Source organism: Panthera onca, chromosome C2 (genome assembly GCF_046562875.1).
Source record: "Panthera onca isolate mPanOnc1 chromosome C2, mPanOnc1 haplotype 2, whole genome shotgun sequence".
Classification (NCBI taxonomy): domain Eukaryota; kingdom Metazoa; phylum Chordata; class Mammalia; order Carnivora; family Felidae; genus Panthera; species Panthera onca.
In genome coordinates this window covers 78,151,383-78,175,297 of record NC_138347.1, presented here as the reverse complement: position 1 = coordinate 78,175,297, position 23,915 = coordinate 78,151,383, and the positions used below count along the sequence as shown (strand labels likewise).

Sequence of the window (23,915 nt, the reverse complement as noted above, 5' to 3'; positions counted from 1 at the left end):
TGATGGGTAGACTAGTCGCTAAATAATTCTAGGTCATTTTTTTTAAATTTTTTTTTTAACGTTTATTTATTTTTGAGACAGAGAGAGACAGAGCTTGAACAGGGGAGGGGCAGAGAGAGAGGGAGACACAGAATCTGAAACAGGCCCCAGGCTCTGAGCTGTCAGCACAGAGCCCGACTCGGGGCTCGAACTCATGGACCGTGAGATCATGACCTGAGCCAAAGTCAGACACTTAACTGACCGAGCCACCCAGGCGCCCCAATTCTGGGTCATTTGTAAGAAGCCACTTCCCCCAGCCCAGCCCCTAGACCATCTCAAACTTCGCTGCCCTGGTGCCCTCAATCCTTCCTCTAGAACCCCTGTGGCAACCTCACAGTCTAACAACTGATGGGTTAAAAGTTGCCATGGTGGGCCTCCCTCAGACCCTGTCCCAGCATGTTATTTGTTCTGATTGCTTAAGGGACACTAGTTGCCATATATTGTAAATATCACCTCTCTAAAAGACAAGACAACTGGACAAGTGACTGACTGACTTCCCTGGGCAAATCATTTCTTCTTTCTGGGCTTCTTTCTGGGCTTTAAATAAAACAAAAAATTATTATCCTATTATTAGGTATGTGGGGTTTTTAGACTTGCTGATTTCTATGCTTTTCCCTCTATGACATTCTATGCTTTTGTAAACTTATGTAAACTCCTGAAGAAATTCAGCATCCTGTATCTGTGGTCTGGCTAGTTGCAGTAGTCGTCCAGAGGAAGGAGTTGATAGTCTGCATGTGATCTGAGTAGGAATTTCTCAGAATCATAGATTCATAGCACTTTCAAGCTGGGGGCAACTTGGAGTTCACCCAGCAGGCTATTTGGAATGTGCCCCACACAGCTCTAGGGAGACCACAGAGGAGGATGAGGGGGGCAGGTGGACAGGGCTCTAAAGTCCAGAGTCCTGCTTCGACCCAAGAAGCCTGATTTTTCCTGTTTTATACAGTCATGTTCCTCTTAAGATTTCATTTTTATTTTACTTCATACAATTTTAAATTGTATCAAGGCAGTCCTGGGTGGATCAGTCAGTTAAGCATCCAACTCTTGTTTTTGGCTCAGGTTGTGATCCCAGTTGTCGGGGGACTGAGCCCCATGTCATGTTCCATGCTCAGTATGAAGCCTGCTTAGGATTCTCTCTCTCTATCCCTCTGCCCTTCTCCCCTGATGGTGTTCTCTATTTTTCTCTATCTCTCTCTCTCAAAAAAAAAAAAAAAAAAAAAAAAAAAAAAAAAAATGTTTCCATGTCTAGGGAACAAATCCTAAAATCCTTAACTCCGGGCTTAGCAAACTGCTCTCACTATGGTTTTAACCTCTTTGAGCCTCAATTTCCTTGTCTGTAAAATGGAACCAAAGGTACTAGCTTAAAAGGTTTGAGAGCACAAGGAAACATTCAACACAATCTCTGTCATTATCTATCAGTTGGATATAAATCCAATCCACGGTTACTTCCTTGAGGTGGAATCCAAGTTCCCAGACCGCTCTGAGAAGACTGAGGAGAATGGTAGATACACACACACACACACACACCACATAGAGGTACACCACCAGCAACTGCCAAGAGGGCATTTCAGAAGTAATAATTACACTTGCAACACTTGCTATCTCGGTGTTACCAAACAAGATGACAACAGCAAAATCTTATTCAACCACAACTGCAGAGGGCGATCCTGCTGATAAGCATCGCAACATGGTGGATTCGGTTACTGCAGAATAACTGGCTGACCTTCCTGGGCTCAGGTTTGTATCCACAAGGTAGCTGTACAGGAGAAGCTGAATAACCGGTCTGGTCCCCCACTCGCAGGGTGTGGCGGCTGTAGCACTCTGAGTGTCTCCTTTACATGAACTGCTCCAGCCCTTTCCACCGTCTTTCCAAGTGCCCTAAGATGGCGGCCGACTTGTTTCTCCCACCCGAGGCAGCGTAGCAATAGAGAGAAAATATGTGCATCTTGAATTACTTCCCATTTCTGAAGGGCTGCTGCATTTGAAAATGGAACAGCCTAGAACCTCCTAGAATCCCTCTTCTGTTAAACCCTCTGTTCTCATATGACTAATTTGAGAATCCACCCACTCTGGGGGCCATTTGGTGGGTGTGAGGAAAGATTTGCAAGCAGTGCTCTAATCACAAATTGTATCAGTGCCGGGCTTTGTAATCTGATGGGGATTGGCCCGCCCTTGGTGTCATTTTCCAGGCTGCTAGGGCAATTTGTCCCTGGGGTGAGGTACAATGCTAGCCCCATAATAAGTTGTCTGTGTCAGCTCAGCTCCATCATTCGTCTTCTTGACAATTTCCTCATGTACGGAATCCTCCTGTCTCTCGTATATATATTTTTATCACTTGTAACGTGCACAACGCTTCTGTTTGCCTGTTAATGTTTCCTTGCTTTCAAGCCCAGGTTGATAACAACATTGGAGCCTGCTGCTTCCCTAGCACTGACTGGTAGGTTAGGAGAATACCACTATTTGTGGTGTCCTTAAAGAGCACCGAGTCCAAATCCTTCATTCTGCAGTTGGAGAAAATAAGAGCTAGAGGGAAAAAGTACCCAAACCAGTTGGAGAAAATAAGAGCTAGAGGGGAAAAGCACCCAAACCCAGAGTGGCTACACTAAAACTCTGAGGCTCCGTCAGCTGCCCTCTCCACTGTGTTCATTGACTCCTTCACTGAATCACGTATGCACGCTTTCTTTTTTTTTAAATTTTTTTTTTTTCAACGTTTTTTATTTATTTTTGGGACAGAGAGAGACAGAGCATGAACGGGGGAGGGGCAGAGAGAGAGGGAGACACAGAATCGGAAACAGGCTCCAGGCTCCGAGCCATCAGCCCAGAGCCTGACGCGGGGCTCGAGCTCACGGACTGCGAGATCGTGACCTGGCTGAAGTCGGACGCTTAACCGACTGCGCCACCCAGGCGCCCCAACGTATGCACGCTTTCAATAAATATTTCTCAAGTTCTGCTCTGTGCCACGTACTATTTTAAAGTCTGGAAATACCGTAACGAATACAGTTCCCGCCCTAGAAACTACATTTGGAGAGGAGGGAGATAGGCAGATAAATTAAATGAGGTGAAAGTGCTGTGAAAACATAAACCAGAGAGGGGATTTCAGCTGTAGGAATTCAAGCATAAAACAAGGTCATGGAACACCTCCCTAAGAACGTGAGCTTTGACCCTGATTGCTGGACATGAGGGATGAGCCCTGCGAACACCTGAAGGGAGAAAGGTACTAGCATCAACAGTGTATGCAAAGGCCCTGAGGCAGGAGCATCCCGGGCACGGTCTAGGACAGTAAGGGGCCAGTGCCACTGAAGCTAAGTAAGCAGGGAGTGTAAAGGAGGTGAGGGCAGAGAGGTAACTGGCTCAGTCTTGTGGGCCATTGTAAAGGCTCAGCCAGTGAGATGGAAAACAAGTGAAAGATTTGGAGCAGAGGAGAGACACAATCTGGCTTACGTTTTGAAAGGATGACTGGTTTTTTTCATGGCGAATACACTGACAGGGGGACAATGGTGGAAGTAGGGAAGTAGTGGGAGTTAGGAAGCTGCTGTATTCCTTCAACAGAGAGACAAAGTTTGCTTGGACCAGCGCAGGGAGAGACGAGGTGGCACTAAGACAGCCGCTGTGGAAAGCAGGGAAGATGGCCACTTAGTAATTAGGAAAGTGAGAAGGCAACAAAGGTCAGAGCCGGACTCCTCAGCAGGGAGACTGAACTTAGCCCAGGGCTATGGCAGGTCAGAGGAGGCTTCCTGGAGGAAGAAGCATCCAACACTAGAGCAGACTGTCCAGGTTTGTCTGGGGCCATCCTGGTTTTAGCCTCAGCTTCTCCCCCAGGAACGGGTGACACTGGCCCACAGTGAGAGTTTCCTGGTGAAGCTGGGGGAGTTGAGAGCTTGAGAGTGCTCCATGTAGAGAGAAAAGACGGCAAACATCTGAGAGGCAAAGGGGGGACTATGTTTGGGACGAGATAACCAGGAAGAGAGGGTGTAGACAGGGGCCCTGATGTGCACAGTTCTGTGAGCCCTAAGAATAAAAAGGCCATAGGCTTTGTTTTGATGTCAGCAGAAGGGTTTTGCACAAGGAGTGGTAACACTAATAACTTGGCAGTTCTATCCCTCATTTCCCTACTTGTAAAAGACTTTTTAAAAAAAAATCATTTCTAAGTTTTTACTCAAAAGTGAAAATCAATGGGGCGCCTGTGTGGCTCAGTTCGTTAAGCATCCGACTTGAGCTCAAATCACGATCTCACGGTTCATGAGTTCAAGCCCCGTTTTGGGCTCTGTGCTGACAGCTCAGAGCCTGGAGCCTGCTTCAGATTCTGTGTCTCCCCCTCTCTCTGCCCCTCCCCTGACTGTGCTCTGTCTCTGTCTCAAAAATAAATAAACATTAGAAAATTTTTTTTAAAAAGTGAAAAGCAAGAAATCAATAAGCAGAGTAGGAAGTAAGTTTGTACTCAGCTGAGTGTCCAGCAGCTACTAGGAGTCCTCATGTCCAATAAGGTCATGCTCTCTATGGAACCAGTTTACTTTTACTCTTCCCCCTCATCTCTCTATTTGCATCAATGGCATTCTTTTCCTAGGCTCCAGAGCTCAGACTCATGATTTTAATCTTCTTTCCTTGGTGACTCTGTCAGCCACCAAGTCCTTATTTCTTTTTTCTTCAATATGCTCTCCTTAGTCATTTTCCCTCTTGTCCCATGGTCCCCAGCCTGATTGGGGCTGTCCTCATGGTATGCCTTGGCAGTAGTGGGCTCAGGTGTGTGTGTGTGTGTGTGTGTGTGTGTGTGTATGTGTGTGGTAGAGGGGAGTGGGATTAGACCTCTCTGGGTGCAGGGAGTAAGGGGACATGTTGTCTATAGGGAATTCAAAACCACCATTTTAAAGTCAGTCTGCTTTGTTTTACTTCTACAAGAGAGGAATTAATGACAATAACAAAATCTCCCTGCTAGAACAGAGCACTCCCATTTACTCCCCAGTCCCAGCCTTGATTTCTGTAACAGTTTCTTCGCTCGTCTCCCTGATTCCTGTCCTTTTTCTTCCACTGCCTCATATGCAGCTGCAGCGTGTAACATCCGTGTCTAGCTTCCCCAAACCTCAGAATCCTTCCTGAGGTTTACAGGATCAGCCCCACACCACACAGTCTAGTCTAGCTCTTGGTCAAGCCCTCAGTAACCCGAACCCAGACTGACAGCTGAAACTGATCTGCTCTGCGTCCCAAGCTCTCTCTGCTGTGATGGCCTGTGTCACAAGAGCCTTGGTTTTCTACTTCATGAGCTGGGATGCAATCCAGTTTTGGATCCCAGCACTGCCAGAGACTGCTGTGTGACTTTAAGCAAGTCACTTTCCCTCTGAGGGACTCAATTTTCTTATTAATCAAATTAGGATAACAACGTGGGTAAAGCTAAAGTCATAGGATTGCAGTAAGAGTCAAATGGCATCATGGTTGTGAAAGCAGCCACCCATGTGAGCCATGAGGATTTCGTTTTTTCTTTTTTTCTTATATCTTTTTAATATTTTTATTTGAGAGGGGGAGGGAGGAGAGGGGCAGTGGGAGAGAGAGAGAGGATCTCAGGCAGGCTCCATGCTCAGCACAGAGTCTGACACAGGGTTTGATCCCACAACCCTGGGATCATGACCTGGACTGAAATCAAGAGTTGGTTCCTCAACTAACTGAGCCACCCAGGCGCCCCGAGCCATGAGGATTTCTGTAAGCCATAGGGGTCAGACTTGGGACAGTAGCTGCCAGGGATATAGTGCTATTGAAGGTCAGGACAGCGGGTAACTCTGCTTTGACAATTTGTTTCATGTACCCCCTTTCATTTTTGCCATTCTATATTCTACTCATCCTTGAAGGAACGGCTCTAGACCAATTCCCTCAAAAAATTCTACCTTTGCTGTTTAAGCCTGCCGCCATCTTGTTCTCTTCAAAAACCACCAGAACATACATCCTCTGTGTTCACACAGGTCCCCTGCGTATCCTCTCATATCACACGGTCTTCCCCCCGAACCTTAAGGGCCACCTCTTATGTTTGTTTAGCATCCTTCTCAATATTGAACACATATTCGATGTTAAATTGACTCTTGTCAAAATGAATGAATGAATGAATGAATGAAGGTATCCTACTTTTTTTCTTTTCTTTTTTTTTTTTTTTTTTTTTTTTTTTTACCCCTTAATGCAAAGTATGCTGATAGTGCCATCTGCTGCTAAGCTTTGATTCTGTGTTTTCTACACCATGGAAATGAAAGTGAGAGAATGCTTAGTAAAAGGACTAGAAAAAAAATTGTGCCTTCCAACGAGCTGGAACAGGGACAACTAAGAAACGTTGCTGAAATATCCCAGTGCATGAGGCTAGGGCATCAGAGGACCAGATGAGGTGGGCAGGGAAGCCAGGATCTCCTTCTAGACTGGGGGCTGACAACTAGTTTGGAATTAAAACAGCCTCTCAATATTGTATAACCAGTTTCTCCTCCCCTGTGCCCCTGCCCCCAGCAAGAAGCGTGCTGTTCATGGCCAGAGATAATTTTTAAATCTAACTGTATGAAAATTAACTTAGAAGATTTCGAGATGCTTCATGGGAGCATGCATTAAAAAAAAAAATCATGAGAGCTGAAAAAGCACTGCTAGAGAAATCATAATCATATTCATTTTTCTTCTTTTTACAAAACTGTTCTCCTGTAGTAAAAACAACGGTTACCTTTTAACGTTTGCCTGCTGTGTGTTTGACATTTTCCTTCTATTGTCCCAATTAAATCTGATCACTCAACAGATCGTTATTACTACTTCTTTTATGGATGAAGGCATCGAATATGAGGGGACAAGAAATGTGTCCATAATCAGAGAGCTGGTAAAAGGCTGCAAATATTCCAAGTCTGGGTGGCACAAAGCCTGCGTTCTTCCCAGCTATTCTCCCCTGACTCTGTTGAGAGTGCTCTGGATGGACCAGGAGTCAGGCAACCTGGGTTTAAGTCCAGTTTCTACCAGCAGCTTTTGGAGTAAAGTCGGATAAATCAATTTCTTCTCTAGGCCTCAGTTTCCCCAACTCTGAAAGAAGGGTTGTAGGACCAGATGCTCTCCAAACCCCTTCCAACCTGGAGCTGGCTATTTGCAGCGGCCTTTATTTGCTGAATTATAAATACAGAACTTTATTGTGTCTGTGATTCTCCCTTGAGTTTCCACCACAGGCTTGCTTGATCTTCCCAGTCTAAATAGCTCTGGACAGTTCAATGTGGACTTGAAACAATGACCCAAAGAACTCTGTGCTGAGCTTTGCAGCCCACTCTAATCTCAGTCTCGTTTTCTGTAGTTTGTAAATCATGCTGCATGTAAATGACACTTTTCTCCCTGCACAGAGTTCGAAGCATGATGTACATTCTATGCTTATTCTGAAGGCAGTGCGGTTTGAAGCTTTCAGTATGCCAATTTGTCACCTGTGACATATTTGACAACCGGTCTTTAGCTGTAAGTGCCTCAGTAGGCAATGTGTCCCAGGTTGATGGGCACACCTCGACAGAGCAGAGTCCCCAGGAACAGAATCTCTGCATGGTGCCGAGCCTTTGAAGTGTCTCGCTGGCGCTTCAAAGCAAAGTTCATGGTACAGGGAGCAGCATCTGATGTACTTGTATTACCCGTAGAGACAAAAATCATTACACAGATGCCAAATGTCTGGAAGAGAAATCTGTACCCTATGCTCAGCCCTGCGGCCTGGAAGTTCAGAGGAGGCTCAAAGAGCTCCCTGCAAGGAACCCAGAGCATGTCTGAGCAGAGCTTTCATCACACCTGGCACACTCAGAGTAGCCGTGGCAACCATCTGGCTGAGGACAGTAGCCTCCTTCCAGATTCCCACTGGGGTGTGAGGAGCAGTGAGTCCTGGGGTCAGATAGGCTCCTTACAATTCCGCCTCCCTCCCACCTCTTCAAAAGAATGGCCAGAACTGCAGCGTGTCCTTAGAGAATCCAACCACTTAGTTTTCACTCGGGAAGCTGAAGTCTTTGTGACTTTGACTTAAGGCAAAGTATTCATCTATTCCGGGCTTCCTGTTCCCTGTATGTGAATAACGACCTTGTCTACTGGGATGTTGCAAAACAGTGACCACAATGCTATAAACGATGAAGGAAAATGGAACATTCCTCCAGGAATCCAGTCAAGGGAGGTCCAACAATGACTTCACGCCTGTTTTTCACTTGTACAAAGTACCTAAAAGCAGAATACATTTCAAACGAAGACCACTCAGAACCCAATTTGCTAAAACATATTGTCACATCTTTATCTTAGATGGGGGGGCAAAATAAGTTTTTATTTACTTACCAATATGAACTTTAAAGAAGTATAATTCTAATTCATATGATCTTGTGAGAATATCATGTCCTGAAACTCTCAACTTCAAATCCAATAGAAATACTGGTGTCTGTTCAGTAAATGTGACTAAACACCGGAGTATCAGGAGACCCCAGCATATTCCTCTGACCAGAAGCCTTGAAGTTAGCTTCTAAGCCTCGGGGCTCTATAATTTATTTTAAATCTAAGCAGTATAATTACCTAAGACCTTCAAAGGCATTTGCAAAGTTGAATAAACCAAAAACAGGTACAGAGAACAAACACAGTAAGTATGATTGAACACTTATTGAAGGAGGTCCTATCGCAGCCCTTGGGTTTGAAATGAGGCAAATGGATCCCATTAACTCCTGTTGGAAATGATTTGCTTCCAAAGATTCCCAAAGCCTCTGAAACCCCGTGCCCTGCTTGTCATTGGAAGAGATGTCCTTACTAAAGCATTGCGCAGCTTTCTGGTTTTGCTAACACCTTGACTAATTTTACCAAATGCTTGAGGCTTTTCAGACAACACACCTGACTGTCCTCAGGTGGGCTGGGATATGCTCATTATTCCCATTTCTAAGATGAAAGGTTAAGAATTTGAGTGAGTGGATTGGCTCCAGGGCATGTGAGATCAGATGCATGTGAGTCCAGATTCGTGGACCAATGGGCAGAAGAAAAGGCCATTGGAAGAGCTCACTGAAGGAGGGGGTTTACTTCAGCTCCCCCTGACACTCACTGCTCCTCTGCTTTTCAGGAAGAGGCATGGTCCCAGGCGGCTTCACCCCACCCACTTAAATATACCTCCTCACAGGGTAATAAGAAACAACTTCCTTATAAAGTGGTATTTATTCGGATTTTCACAGCATTCATTAAAGTGCTTTCCCAGGGCAAACTGCAATAAAGATCCCATTCCGCGCCCCCTCCAAAACACCAGCTTTTATGTGAACTCTTTTTCTGACAGTTTGACATTTCAGAACCCAAGAAATCATCCAGGCGACACCCTGTGCTTTTTCAGTGGAGGATACTGTGCTGTGATGAGAGGTCACGTGGTTCATTTCTGCTTATGGGTGGCAGAGCCAGTGTCCAATGAACTGGTGCCTTTTTGGTGAAAAAAGGTCTCTGCAACCACTCCCTTCTCTCAACTCACATGGCCTTTTTGTCCCTGTTTCTATTGAAACTTTTTATCTTATTTTCTGTTTTTAATGTTTATTTATTTTTGAGAGACAGACAGAGACAGAGCACAAGCTGGGGAGGGGCAGAGAAAGAGAGGGAGACACAGAATCGGAAACAGGCTCCAGGATCCGAGCTATCAGCACAGAGCCCGACGCAGGGCTCGAACCCACGAACTGTGAGATCATGACCTGAGCCAAAGTTGGAGGCTCAACCAACTGAGCCACCCAGGTGCCCTCTATTGTAACTCTTTATCACAGCACTTCCTTCATTTTGCATTGTTTCATTTGTTTATATCTTTTTTTTTTTTCCACTTTGCTTTGAATTCCTTAAAGGAAGGGATGGGATCTTAGTAATTTTTGAATAACTCCTTAAACCCACCATGGAGCAGCCACTCAAAACTGTCTGATTAATGAATTCAGGGGCGACCAGAGCTCTACTCCAACCCTCCCCCGCAACTGTTCATTTTCCCTGTTTACAAAATGAAGATTGCACTGATGTGTCTCTCAAGATAATTGTGTAGTTATGTATGATTGCCAAGTGCTTCGAGTCCATAAAAAAGCTTTATAAATGCCAGCCATGATTACAACCCTTTGAAACAATGGCATATATGATTTACAAGTGGAAAAAGATGAGACATAGCAGGTAATGTGTCTTCCTTAGTCCTCTTTTCTACCCCCGCCCACCATGAGGTAGTAATTCCGAGGTCGAAGCACCAACTTGGGAGAAGAAGGGAAGGTTTAACTAGAAGTTGGATAGGGTTTCCAAAGCCTAGGCCATCACACTACCATCGAGAAAGGAGGCACCTAAATCTAACCAAAGGGTTGAAGGGCAAGAGTTCCCAGATAGATGAATGACACCCAGTTCATTGTTGGAGACTGGAATGAAGAAAGCCTGAGGAGAAGGAAGATAGAGTGGAAAGGCTGTTAAAGTCTGCTCTTGTTACCTTCGGTTCCCCTTCCTCTCAGGTGTATCCTATCAAGTGGCTAGAAAAGGTATGTTGTAGAGTGAATGAAAGGAGCATTCAGACGTTCCTCCTGGCAAATATGTGACAGGAAAAGAGAGGGCAGGGACATCTTGTTTGGTTATTTTTCTTGTGGGCCCTTAACAAGATTTTTGAGGGCAGAGGTGACTCCCATGCCAACTTTTCACATGGCTGATGCCATCCATTGCGAAGCAAGCCAAGATCCATGATCAGATTGTTCCAGACTTGACATTGTTTGGCTTCAAAGGTCGGTAGGGGGCACAGAGAACGTGGTGATTTTCCGTGGATAGGCTGTAAGGGGAAGCTCTGACAGCATCAGTCTGCAGCTCCAACCCAGCAGTGAGCTCAAAGAGTGCTTGACGTTACCTGTCTCAGTGGGTCTGGGGAAATCAACCAGGTCCCAAACAAACAGCCCTATGTCTCATGCTGGAAACATCAAATTATCTGGGAGTAGGGGATTTGCGGGTGGGCTGTGGGACTAGGTGGGGAGGTCACTTCACATCGCAGGCTTCTTGGCAAGAGGAAGAGAGGGATCGTTACCATGGGCCCAATCTAACCTGTGGTCTGGAGTGTTTGCCAAATGGCTCCTGTTTCCCTGAAGAGTTCTGGATGTGGGAACAGTTCAACTTTCTCCCACTTCTCAGCCACACCACCGTCAGTCACCCCAGAATGTTTAATTATTTGGCAGAAGGGACTGGTGAGGTGGCCCCCATCATCTCCTTCCTTGACGTCAGTTCTTCCCTGTGGCGGTCTTATGTGAAATCATTCAGCATTTGTACTTCAATTAAAATTCACAGGTATATATTATTAAACGGTAGTGACTCATTCCGTGGCTTTTCCTCAGCTGAATAAGCGCCAAAAAGTGCTATGTATGCAGTAATGATTAAGACTGCATTAACACTAAAATTTCTTGTCAAATAATTTTTATTCAGGGCTCTGAAGAAAGCACCTTGCACATCCAAGAATATCACTCTGTCTCGTGTCAGTGTTTTCTCAAGAAGAAATTGACCTTCCAGGTTCTTTGTGCCTTGGAGGAAGAGGAAAATGACCCCTGACTGAAAGAACCCTCTCTGTGAGCTTCATGAAGGCAGTGCCTGGTACATAGTGTTTTTTTCAAAAGTGGGGCTGATCTAATCGAATTATGCAACCTGCATTCGATGTATCTCTGAGGAGAGAAGGGGAACATACATCGCTCAGCAGGAAAATAGGAGAGGAGCAAAAGTTCAGATTTTCTAAACATCTTACTTTTCTCTTCACGCTAATGTATTATTTCATATTTAATACACCTGGAAGAATGGCCAAGGGAGCAAACAACCCCGTTAAATTTTCTCCCCTACTGTTCAATTTTTTTAATGTTTATTTATGTATTTTAAAAATTTTTTTGACTTATTTTTGAAGGAGAGAGAGAGAGGCAGGGGAGGAGCAGAGAGAGAGGGAGACACAGAATCTGAAGCAGGCTCCAGGCTGTAAGCTGTCAGCACAGAGCCCGATGCAGGGCTCGAACCCACGAACTGTGAGATCATGACCTGAGCTGAAGCCCCATGCTCAACCGACTGAGCCACCCAGGCGCCCCAATGTTTATTTATATTTGTGAGAGAGAGAGACAGGGTGTGAGCGGTGGCGGGCAGAGAGAGAGGGAGACACAGAATCTGAAGCAGGCTCCAGGCTCCAAGCTGTCAGCACAGAGCCTGACACAGGGCTCGAGCTCACGAACAGCGAGATCGCGACCTGAGCCGAAGTAGGACACTTGCCCGACTGAGCCACCCAGGCGCCCCTCTCCCCTCCGGTTCAAAAGGCTGTGCTTCTACCTCAGACACAGACATTCCAAGCTAAGTGATCACAGCCTCCAGTTTCCCTCCACTGCCGTCCATTTCCTCATCTGGGAAGTGGCATAATGATCTGTACCCAGAACACGTCCTGGGGTGCTAGTGTGTGAGCAAGCTCTGCTTAGAAGCATCCAATGCAATAATACGATGAAAATAAAAGCTTTGTGAAACTGCAGGCTTTTCACCCAAAGGAGGGATGGTCATCAGACCAGTGGTAGTTCCCCAAGAGGTATAGCCGCAGAGGCCCGGACATGAGGTCATAATAAGTGGGCGGGCCTTCCAGTCGGGGCTGTCTCCAGCACATACAGCATTTCTGAGTGAATCAGAAAAAGGCACCGCTTCTGGATCGACACAGCCGTCCAGGTCCATAGACTGGGGAGTAAGTACCATCTCGGGCTAAATCGAAAAAGGCACCCCTCCCTGTAGTGGACGCCCTGGCCGGGCATCCTCACATCACTCGACTCAGCAGCCCCGGCTCAGGTTTGTCTCAAGTCATCTGATGACACTCCCTAACTATCTGAAGAAAATCGTGTATGGTTTGATTCGGAGCAGATTAAACAGTAAACGCTTTAGTGGATACATGATGTTCCAGGTGTAAAACGACATGGGCAACCTGAAAAACAGGAATCACTCCTCTGTGCAGTCAGCACATGGCTCACGACACAGATCCACACGACATCTATGGAGGCCATCACCCACTTTATGCGGGGCGGCGTCTCAGCATCAGTGCCCAAGTCCCTGCCCCTCCTGGGGCTCCCCCAGCACCCAGGAAGTGGGAGCTACAAGGAGCCAAAGACTGTTTTCTTCGTTGATGCCTTGCTGCCAGAAAACAGAAATTAGATCTTTCCCAGATTCTCCTATCAGCAAATCAGAGTGCTAGCACCGGCTTCTCAGCGAGACAGCAAGCAAACAGAAATCTACCTTTTCAAAGCTCAGGACGTTTTAGCCCTAAAGTTGGGTTTAAAGTTTTTGAAATCACATGTGTACATAACGAACCCATTCCCGATTCTCCGAGTGTTTGTCAAAGTGAATCTGATTGTATTTGCACACATTTCTAAGATCGTCTTGTTTTTGTCTTTTATCTGCTTTGTAGTTTGAGTGAGAGGGTGGAGGGCATTTGGAAATGATTATAACCAATTATGTGGCTTTCAGAAAAGGCAACTGAGGCCCAGAAAGGGAAAGACAGTAGCTCCAGGTCACACAGGCATACTTGATCCAACTGGGATTATAATCTAATGCTCCTTGGGCTCTCCCAACTGGAGCTTGGGTGGGAAACAGACGGCACATAACTCACTATGACTCAGTTTTTCAGTCTCAAAGGATGAATATGCTTATTGTCAACCACGATCATAAACGGCAAAAGAGTAAATGTGATTTTCAGAAAACGTTTTGATCTGCTGGCTCACTTAAGAACTACTCCTCTACCAGTGCCCATCAGAAGAGGCAGAGAATCTCCCACTGGTTAGCGGCACAGGCTCCCCCAGGCCGGAACCACCCAGGGCTCCACCCCAAACAATGTCTCTGAAGAGCTTCCTGAGAATTCTGGCCGCAGACCAGTGGTTCTCCAGACTAACACCGCTGCTAACCATTTCTGTTCCTTCAAAAATAGTGCTTCCATTTTCCTTGTGGCCCCAAAGCACCTGCCAGCAGAACTAGTCATGGCCCAATGGTGTCCCTGGGCTGTCCGCAAAGCCACAAAGCCATTCCGTGAAGACAAACCAAACATTTGGGAGAAGACAAATAAATGCCAGATGTTAGAATAAGGCTCCCTGTATTAAACAGTCAGACACAAGCACAAATCTGTGAACTGGATAGCAGCAAAGATGAGGGGACACCGAAATACATGCAGGTGAATATTGGAATCAGTCAGAAATCCATCTTTCTTACGAAATGCCCCTTCTGGCCAAAGGACCCCACACTCAGGCAATGTGTGGGCGGTGCCCTGATTCAGGCAGGATTGAAGATTTTCTTCCCAAGTCACCGGGGTGAAGAGTCCTTCTATTTCAACCCACTGAACCACCTTTTAAAAGACGCAAGTCTGAGGGCAGTCCTTTCTGGAGCACTGTGGAGGATGAATCGAAGCTTCCAGTGTCACTTTGTTCTCAGGTGAAAATACCAGAGCCAATTAACTCCACCAAGGCCCTGCGAAGGCTGGGGCCCTCCGTCTTCTGCCATGCTTTTCAGAGCCAATCAGTGACGCATGAGGCAGTGCAGACCCCATTGGGGGCTCCTCAGACTCCAGCTCATGGCTGCCAGGACTGGGAGAGGGTGTTGCTCAAGGGCACAGGGCCAGAAAGGCTTCTCGTCCAAATCACACGCTAACTTTAGAACTGGAGCACGCATGAGAGGTGTGGTTTCGCCAAGAATGCGCTTATTCTTTCTGCTTCAGCTTTCGCATGTGCAACAAACGAGGTGCGTGTGTGTATGCACATGTGTGGGGGTTGGGGTGGGGGAGGGTTGATGACCCGATGAAAAACCAAGATAGACAGGCTGAGTGAGGCAAAGCAAGCATCCTCGAGAACAAAAGGGGGCTCTGGTGACTCGGATTAACCTGTTAATTTATACCATGGCTCTGTACAAAAATAAAAAGGTTCTCATAAGATTAACAATTTAAATAAATATCTGATAGAACTTTTTCTTTCCTCATTTTTATAGCTCATCTTTGGGGTTGATATTCAGTTCATGCTTCCCTTGTTGTTCTTGATCCAGAATTGCGATCACTTCATCGGCCTGTATTCGCTCCTACAAAAAAAGATAATTTACACATTTCTCTTACAAGAATCAGAATCAGCCCCAGTGGCAGGTGCTTCCCAAACACTTCCAGGCATCCATCTGTGCATAGATTGGTGCTAGATCCAGTTAAAGACTAAACCTCATCTCTGTCCCTCGACTGGTGCCTTCTGCTGACTGCCTCATGCCCTAAGCAATTACTTTCCAAGATTTCTCTTTGGCCAAGAAGTCTTGTGTATTCAACTGATCCATACCCTTTCTACTTTGTGGTTCCATAGATGTCTCCCACTCAGTTCTCAATCCGGTGTTCAGGTTGGAGTCAGCGTTTTCTGCCCCGCACACCTATGCTGGTCCTCCACATAAGTTCTCTCTGTCAGTGAAGACTGCCCCTGCTCACCATTTGCCCTAATAGCCCAGCCATGGTTCCTTGGGTCTGATAAATCACCTACTCCCCTCTGTTCTACCTCCTGTTTCCACTCCTTTTCAGTGCACATTACTGCTGCCTTAGTTTAGAGCAGGATTTCTCAACTGTGGCACTCCTGACATTTTGGAACAGATGATTCTTTGGTGGTGGTGGTAGGCTTGTGCCCTGTAGAATGTTTAGCAGCATCCCTGGCCTCTGCCCACTCCAGGTACCCAGCAGCACCTCCCTTCCGTCTCTAGACATTGCTGAATGTGCCCTGGGAGGCGAAATTGCTCCCACCTCAGAACCACAGGTTTAGGCTCTCTTCATCAAACTCAGCTTCCAAATCATATTCCCATTTCACACCCACTCACACATGCTTCTAATGGGCCTTCTGCACTTTAATTCGGACCCTGTCACTATCTGGTTCACAGCTCACAACCTTTACTTGGGTTCTTTTTACTTGAATTTTCAGGCCCTATCTTCTTGATGTGCTTATAAGGAGTTGCCCGAGTCAGAACTTTCTCTCTTCATTGGTTCTCCTTGCCTTCTCTTTTCACCTCACGTTGTTCTGTAACTTCCTGAGTTACCTCAAAGTCCCCGAATGCAGCACTCTCCAAGAAATCCCTTGCCCTAGTCTAGGTTAAAGGTATTTCTGGATGCTTCCATCATATCCTAGGCATTCCCTTCTCCATCCATCAAACCGTCAGCAGGTCCAGTTGGTATACTTCCAAATGGCACCTGCAGCCTTCCATGTTCATTCACCTTCTCTATCACTATTCTAGCCCACAACATGTAGGCCAGATGCTTCCTTTCCTGTACGTACTAGAGTATGACAATGCCTTTCCTATTCTGTAACTTCCTAGGTTGGGGGGTAAGTGGGGAGCAGAGGAGGGCACATGGCTTCCCCACCCCAGTTAGAATAGAATTCATGATTCTTAACTAGTTTGTCATGTCTGACTCCTCCTCCTCTGTGTCCCCTTTTCAGACCACTGTCCATCTTGCATTTGCCTACCATGTTCTGGCCACTCTGGATTTCTTGGTGTGTTAACCACTCCAAGCCACCTCTGATCTCTGGGCCTTTGCAACCTGGTCTCTGCCTGGAATACTCTTCCCAGGACCTTTATCACAGTTGGCTTCTTCTTGTCACTCAGATGCCAACTCGCATGTCACTTGTCTGGAGCACCCTCACGATTTGTCACCTCCCCTTTACTCTCAAACCAGTTACCTTGCTCCCTCTTCCACACATCATTTCTCACCACCTGGACATCTCTCAATTATTTCCTCTTTTCCTTATTTTCTTTTTCCACTAGAAGTTAAGTGCCATGAAAGCAGGAGAGCTCGTCTTTTTGGTCATCCTTGTATCTCAGGTGCCCAGAAAACCCACTGACATTTGGCAAGGGCTCCGTTATATTTGATGAGTAAACACATGAGTGGATGAAGGGTCCCTTCTCTGCTTCAAGTATGTCTCTCTCAGCTGCATGCTAAATGCCATCTTTTCAACGAAGCTTTTCTCGTTTCCTCTTTATGTCCCCTAACATGTGCAACTGCCCCTAATAATTCTTACTGAATTTTACCTGGTGTTTTAATTACTTTAGCTCTTGCACTCAATCTTCATTCTGACCTCCAGCTCCTTGAAAACAGGAGTATGTCTTATGTAGTCCATGTTGCCTATTGCCGGCCCCTAGCACAACGCCTTGCGCAGCAAGTTACGGGAAAACTATTTGGTGGCTTGAAAACAAAGCCCTTTTTCCATTCAAGACCTCCGAATTGAAAATGACGCTTACATGAAGTCAACCCAAAGGACCCAATGTACGGAATAACAGAAACTAAACTGCTGTGATGCTAAGATGCCTGAGCGCTACTTCATGAACGTGGAAACAATAACTTGCTGCTTAACAAACTGATGTACAAAAATGGCACAGACTCTCAAATCTGACTGCCACGAGAGACATCCCAAATCGTATCTCTCCTGAACGGAAAGAAGTTCGTGAGCTGGAACTGCGTGTACAGGGAACTGAAGCTTCTGATATTGTACATCCTTAAGAATTTATGATGCTATCCACTCCTTGGGAATTGATACCTTCAAAACAATCTAGAGCACATGCAGAAATTGGCAAGCTCTGACGACTCCTCCATAGGCTCTCCCTGCTCGGGGATTTAGTCTGAGAAGACGCACCGAACTCAGGACTCTCAAACTTTGTTGCATGTTAGAATTGCCCAGGGAGTTTTAAAGCTCCCCACACCCAGATCACATTCTGTATCAGTAAATGATCCCCAGATCCCCAGAATGTCTGAGGATGGAAGACAGATGCCAGTAGTTTGTAAAGCTCTCTGGGTGGTTCCAGTGCGGAGCAGAGCCTGAGAATCCCCTAGGCTAAATTTTCTAGTAGTTGCTCAAGAGGTTCTGCTCATTCCCTCCTGTGACCACTAGATGCCGCTACTGCCCGGGTTCTGGAGAAGTTTCCCAAAGCTCTCTGGATTAGGAAGGAGCCACAAGAATTTTCTTTGTATTAGTTTATTTTGATAGAAAATATCTTGGAAGAGAGGGCTGGGATACTCAGGAATGAAACAGACTGAATGTCTGTTCAATTGAACACTAAAGAAAGGAAGGAGTGTGATGATGTTCCAATAACATACGACCCTCCCTGTCTACTCATCTGTCTAGATTCCCTGATGCAGGAGTCTAGTGGCCGTGGAATGAGGGGGGGCGGGCAGTGTTGGCATTTCGGAGTAGAGAAGCATGAGCAAAGAATCACACCTGAGGGAGACTGTTCGGTGCCCCCTTGTAGTTTTCGAACTATGTGCTCTGCCCCCCAACCCTGTCAGGACCACTCTTTTTCCTTTCAGTGCCTGACTGATGGCTATCATCTCGGTCAGGAGTAAGCTTCTTGATGCCCCCTACAAAACCCACACTGCTGTCTTCGATCTACTTCCTTGTTGACTTCTCCAAGCTCCTCACGGTCACAGACTATGTTCTGTCACCCTTGCACCCCCAGGGCCCCTAACAGAGTTTCCCGGGCACGAAGTAGATCTTCTGTAAATGAAGTATGTGAAAGAATGCTTACAGAACGTGGCCTAAAAGCCGTGTGAGTCAGACTTGATGGCAAAAAAGTATGAGGCAGAGGAATTAATTTTAAACAGTTTCTGACTAAAGTGAATCCAAGCAAGGTCTCTAAAGAGAAAGTTGGACAGAATGCCATTTTAAAGACTAGAATTTCAGAGCTTGTCAGTACTCGGGGCTGGAGGGGATGGAAGACTACGAAGTTTCTGTTTCCATTTCAGCATCCCATGGCAAGCTATTGCCGAGGCTTGGGCTGGAGCCAGTTAGTGACAAGGAGCTTGGTGCTTCCGAAGCATGCGACTCCACCAAAAGGTCGTGACAATTTGAAAGTCATTCCTATGTTGAGCCAACATTTTCCTCTCATGGGCTTTTACCCATTGGTCTCATTCCTCTGAAGCCTCACAGATAGAGACTATTACCTCTGGTCAGGGCATCCAGAAGGACGGGATCACGGTCCCTTATTCAGATTGTCTCCTTCCAGTGTAATAATAATATTTTAATAGGTAATGTTTAAGTTAATAGTAAATAATAATAAACTTCCAGGTTCACTCATCATCTTCCACACGTGTCTCATAAATTATTCAGTGCTCTTTTTAACGATTTGTTGAGAAAACAAATCAGTTTTCTGGTGCCCAGCAGAAAGCAGTTACTTTCTCCTGAAGCCACAGTTTGTAACTAAGCTCAAGACTAACTAGAGACTGCCAGCTATCACTCTGATGTCTATTTCCACAAACATTCACTTATTAGAACCCATCTGATCAAGAAATGCCTTCTGAGCCCCTCATCTTTCTCTCAACCTCACACTACAGGCATCAGAGGTATAATTGCTTCATCATGGATCTGAACAAGAAAATTTGAGCTTGCTTGGAAAACAGAGGCAGTGTTGGAAACCAGAAATAAAGGACTCTGTAATAACCTGGTTGGTTGATTGATTGATTTTTATGATCTCTAAGATCCCTGATGGGTATGGAACAATGAAAGGACTTTCCGGAGAAATCAATCCAGGAAGCAGGTCTTCGGGCATCTAATTGGCCTTCTGAGTGGATCACATACTCACCAATTCTCTATAAAGTGGATCCAAGGTAAACCACAGAGCCACAGCGCACCTCTGGCCCTTGGTGACTGCCTTCACTCCATGCGGATTCTCTCCTCCGGAAGAGAAACTGATCATGCGCCCACACTTTGGTTTGATAGAGGCCTGAGTAGGAAAGTGAAAATTAGACTCTCAATATCGTATCATGGGAATTCTACGACCCCTTTCTCTACCCTTCTATGGGATTATTTAGGTCAAGTTTTGCATCAAAGTAATGGAATCTTGGGGTTGAAATAGACATGGATTGGTTCAATTTCCTCATCTGTAAAGCAAAGATGAGTTCAAAATAATATCTAATTGAGTCACAAAATTATTCAGGGAGAATGGCGGGCACAGTCCATGGCACAGAACAAGTGTTCAATATGTGCTATCCTATGGCCGGCAAACTCCACGAAAACAAAGTCTCTTTTATTCCTCCCCACCCCCACCCCCACCCCCCACCCCCGCCTTGAGTGTTAACACAGTATCTGGCATAACGTAGATGTCTATTTCATATTTGTGGAATTGTGGGATGACAAAAACAAATCAAGGGGACATCTAGAGTGTGGTAGATTTTTATTATTGATCTAGGTAGGCTTTCCATGGGTGCGCTCCTCCTCTGTCCTTAATTGTACATTTATGGTTTGTGAACTTTTCACAATAAAAGGCAAGTCTAATTTCATATGATGCTTCAATTGCCATTACAATATGCCTGTCCAATGGTCCTCAGCATGTGCTTTAATCCTTCCAGTGATGAGAACACTCTACCCCTTGAGGAGACCTAGTCCATGGCCTCCAGGGCTCTGAAATGATCGACATAGTCCTTCCAAGCTTGTGCGTCACTCAGATGAAACTGTTCACTAATGTTTAAGTAGAAGAGGGTAGAGAGAAAAGGGACACTGCTAGGGGAGCCTAAATGTTAGATCAAATGAGCAGGTTCTCCAAATCGAGTGAACTTAACCAACAGAATATAAGGGGCCTTGCTTCTGTATTTTAAGAAGTGCTTGATGTCAGTAGAATTAATTTTTCTTTTTTGAGAAACACAGAAACATTACTCATTCCATACTACAGCTTAGAAAAGTAAAGTAGGGGTGCCTGGGTGGCTCAGCAGTCAGTTAAGCGTCTGACATTGGCTCAGGTCATGATCTCATGATTCACAAGTTCGAGCCCCACATCGGCCTCTGTGCTGACAGCTCAGAGCCTGGAGCCTGCTTCAGATTCTGTCTGTCTCTGTCTCTCTCTCTCTCTCTCTCTCTCTGCCCCTCATCCACTCTCTCTCTCTCTCAAAAATAAATTTAAAAAAACATTAAAAACATTAAAGTAAAAGAAAAAAAATGTTACCATTCTACTATTGGATAAGAGGGGCTCATTTTAACTAGTTATTTTCTGAATACATGCCCATTAGAAGAACTTTTGGTTTCCTTCACCTTAAAATGGGAGGCTATATTTTTTCACTGCCAGCTTCAGGAGGAATATTTGCAAAATTTCCTGAATCCCTTGGATACTACCTAACACAGGTACCCCTAGACTATAACCTACATATGAAAAGGTGGAGGGAGGTGTATTAAGGAGTCAGAAAGTCTGAGATGTGTGTGTGTGTGTGTGTGTGTGTGTGTGTGTGTGTGTGTGTGTTAAAGGGGAGAGCAGAGAAAAGCAGTTGCTGGTTACTCTTCTATTCACAGTAATTGAGGAGTGATTTGTTTTTCCTGGAGAGAGTTGATTTCTTAAAATGCATTAAAATTTTTTTTTAATATTTATTTTGAGAGAGGAGAGAGAGAGAGAGGGAGAGGGAGAAGGCAAGCAGAGGAGGGGCAGAGAGAGAGAGAGAGAGAGATACAGAATCCGAAGCAGGCTCCAGGCTCCAAGCTGTCAGCACAGAGCCCAGCCCAACATCAGGCTCAAACAAACTGTGAGATCATGACCTGAGCCGAAGTTGGACACTCAACTCACTGAGCCACTCGGTCGCCCCGAGAGAGTTGATTCCTTATGCAGCTTCATCAAGGTGACTTTTCTAAGGTAAATCTAGAGAGTTTGCTAGGTATTGGTGCCCTTGGCATCAACCTGATTTCATTTTTCTGGAGAAAGAATGTGTTTTACATTTCCACATAGAAACAGCAACATAAATGATACTTGGAACATATGAAGTCCAGTGGAAAGCCTTTTTAGACACACCGCTTTGAGATCTAGTTTCCAGTTTTCTGAGTGGCTTATGCCCTGGCACTGGTAAGGATTCACTCAACCACACGTGGTTGCCAATGCTTCTGTGTGATTATCAAATGTCAGCAGTAACATTTTACAATATTGAAGAAAGTGTGTGGGGACAATTTAATGCTTTCTCCCTGATGGAATTGGGTGAATCGAAAGTACTTTTATACATGAAGAACTTGGGAAAGTGTAGGAAAAGAAGCTATCAGCTGCCTGAAGCATTTGGAATTGATTATAGGTGTGTCGGCTCACAGAAGTCTCTACAACTAATTTTATCAAATGGAGTGCGTCACCTGATATATATCAGCCACATAAAGGAATAAACAATTTTCATTTATGACATTACTTCTACAGGAAAATATGTTCAGAAATTTAGATGACTGTAAACATAATTTTGGCACACAGTTTCATATTGAATTTAACTTTTCACGAAGCAAATAGAACTTATTAAATTTCATCTCTTTCAAACTTGCAGAGAAACCCAAATCCCAAAATACTCATGTTTTACAAACATGCTGCTGTTGAAAATAATCCATGTATCTTCCAAGTATGATAAAAGAAAATTCCTTTTGCTTTCCATCTAACTGATGATTAAAAGTCAGAGAAGCCTTTGTGTTGTGCTTGTAGATGTAAATCTTTAGCCACCATTTAGTTATTCATGCAGTTCCCAGACTTTTCCAAAGTAAAAAACTTAGAAGACTTTTCTTCCTTATATAAAGCCCTAAGTTGAGCCATTTCTCTGCTTCATTTTTCCCTTCAGAGTCAAAGAAACGAAAAGTAACACTATCCATTTCTCTTTATTTGGGCTGATTACCTAAGAATTTTAATTACTCACAAAATGCCTTAAAAACTCCACCATATGTGTTCATCTGAAGTAGAGTTAATCTGTGAAAATGAATCTGTCAACCTGGAGCTTTTGAATCAAAACATTGTTTAAACCGATTTCTCTTCTTTTTGGGGGGGGTAGTGGTGGTTAGATTCAGTACTTTTTAAAATAGTTACAACTTTCTGTTAAAAGTATAGCTACATTAAACAGCAGTATTATCTGCTTTTACATCTTTAAAAGGCAGAATTACAGAGGCGCCTGGGTGGCTCAGTCAGTTGAGTGTCCAACTTCGGCTCAGGTCATGATCTTGCGGTCTGTGAGCTCGAGCCCCACGTCGGGCTCTGTGCTGACAGCTCAGACCCTGGAGCCTGCTTCGGATTCTGTGTCTCCCTCTCTCTCTGCCCCTCCCCTGCTCATGCTCTGTCTCTCTCTCTGTCCAAAGTAAATAAACATTAATTTTTTTTTTTTAAAGGGCAGAATTACAGTTAACCTTGCATTCGATAATTAATGAATGACTGATTCTCACATTGTAGTCCAGGCATCGCTTACTTTCAAACATTGAGCATTTCCAAATATGGCCACTAGATGGAGGAGAAGTAAAGAAATCTTTTCAACCACCTGTCTGATGTTCTTTCCAACTGTGTGAGATGCAAGCATTTAAAAATTTGTTTTAGTGTTAGCAGAGCTCAGAAAACAAATGCTTTCTGCACAGAAGCTTTAAAAAAAAAAGATAATTTTGTGTCAGGATTATAAACAACCCGGATCATCAATTTTGATTTAATTTCCCAGATCATGAAGCACTAAAATACTCTGTTGATACTTAAGCTGTTAGAAAAAAGTGTGAGTCATGATAGCCTTTTAGATATACATCATTGCATGAAACTGTATGAAATAATTTTTCTTAATTATTCCAATGTTTCTGGACAACCTTAACCACAATTTCCATAGGGTTCCCCCTCATCTGCTTATACCCCAGTAGGTATGCCATGAATGATATATGGATGTTTCATTATGAGTAAAGGGTACAAAATAGGAAATTAAAAACATAAAATTCAGAAAAAGTTGTGGAAATAGCTTGGATAATGCAAAATCCTTGAAGTTTGTCAGATACATGCCTCAACTATTTAGATTTTGTATGGAAGAAAGATACCATTTACATAATCCATTTACAATTCAATTATCTCTTCCCTTGGAAAACATGTTTCCCTACCATGGTGTATGTGCTCTGGCTTAAAGTCCAAAGGATGCTGGCTATATGGCCTATTAACTCAGTAGACTGGCTTTCCAGAGGCATTGATTT

General features: G+C 44.7%; 1 protein-coding gene across 1 annotated transcript in view; it reads right to left on the bottom strand.

Moving 5' to 3' along the window:
* Nucleotides 1-14,069: 14,069 nt before the first annotated feature.
* The window catches only part of P3H2 (prolyl 3-hydroxylase 2), a 149,008-nt gene continuing 139,162 nt past the window's right edge, over nt 14,070-23,915 (bottom strand). Inside the window, exons 14-15 of the mRNA XM_060639523.2 lie at nt 19,570-19,710; nt 14,070-15,057 (exon numbers count right to left, since the gene is read on the bottom strand). Coding sequence (XP_060495506.1) covers nt 14,965-15,057; nt 19,570-19,710 — 234 coding nt within the window. The 3' untranslated portion in view covers nt 14,070-14,964. The remainder of the gene's footprint in view (nt 15,058-19,569; nt 19,711-23,915) is intronic.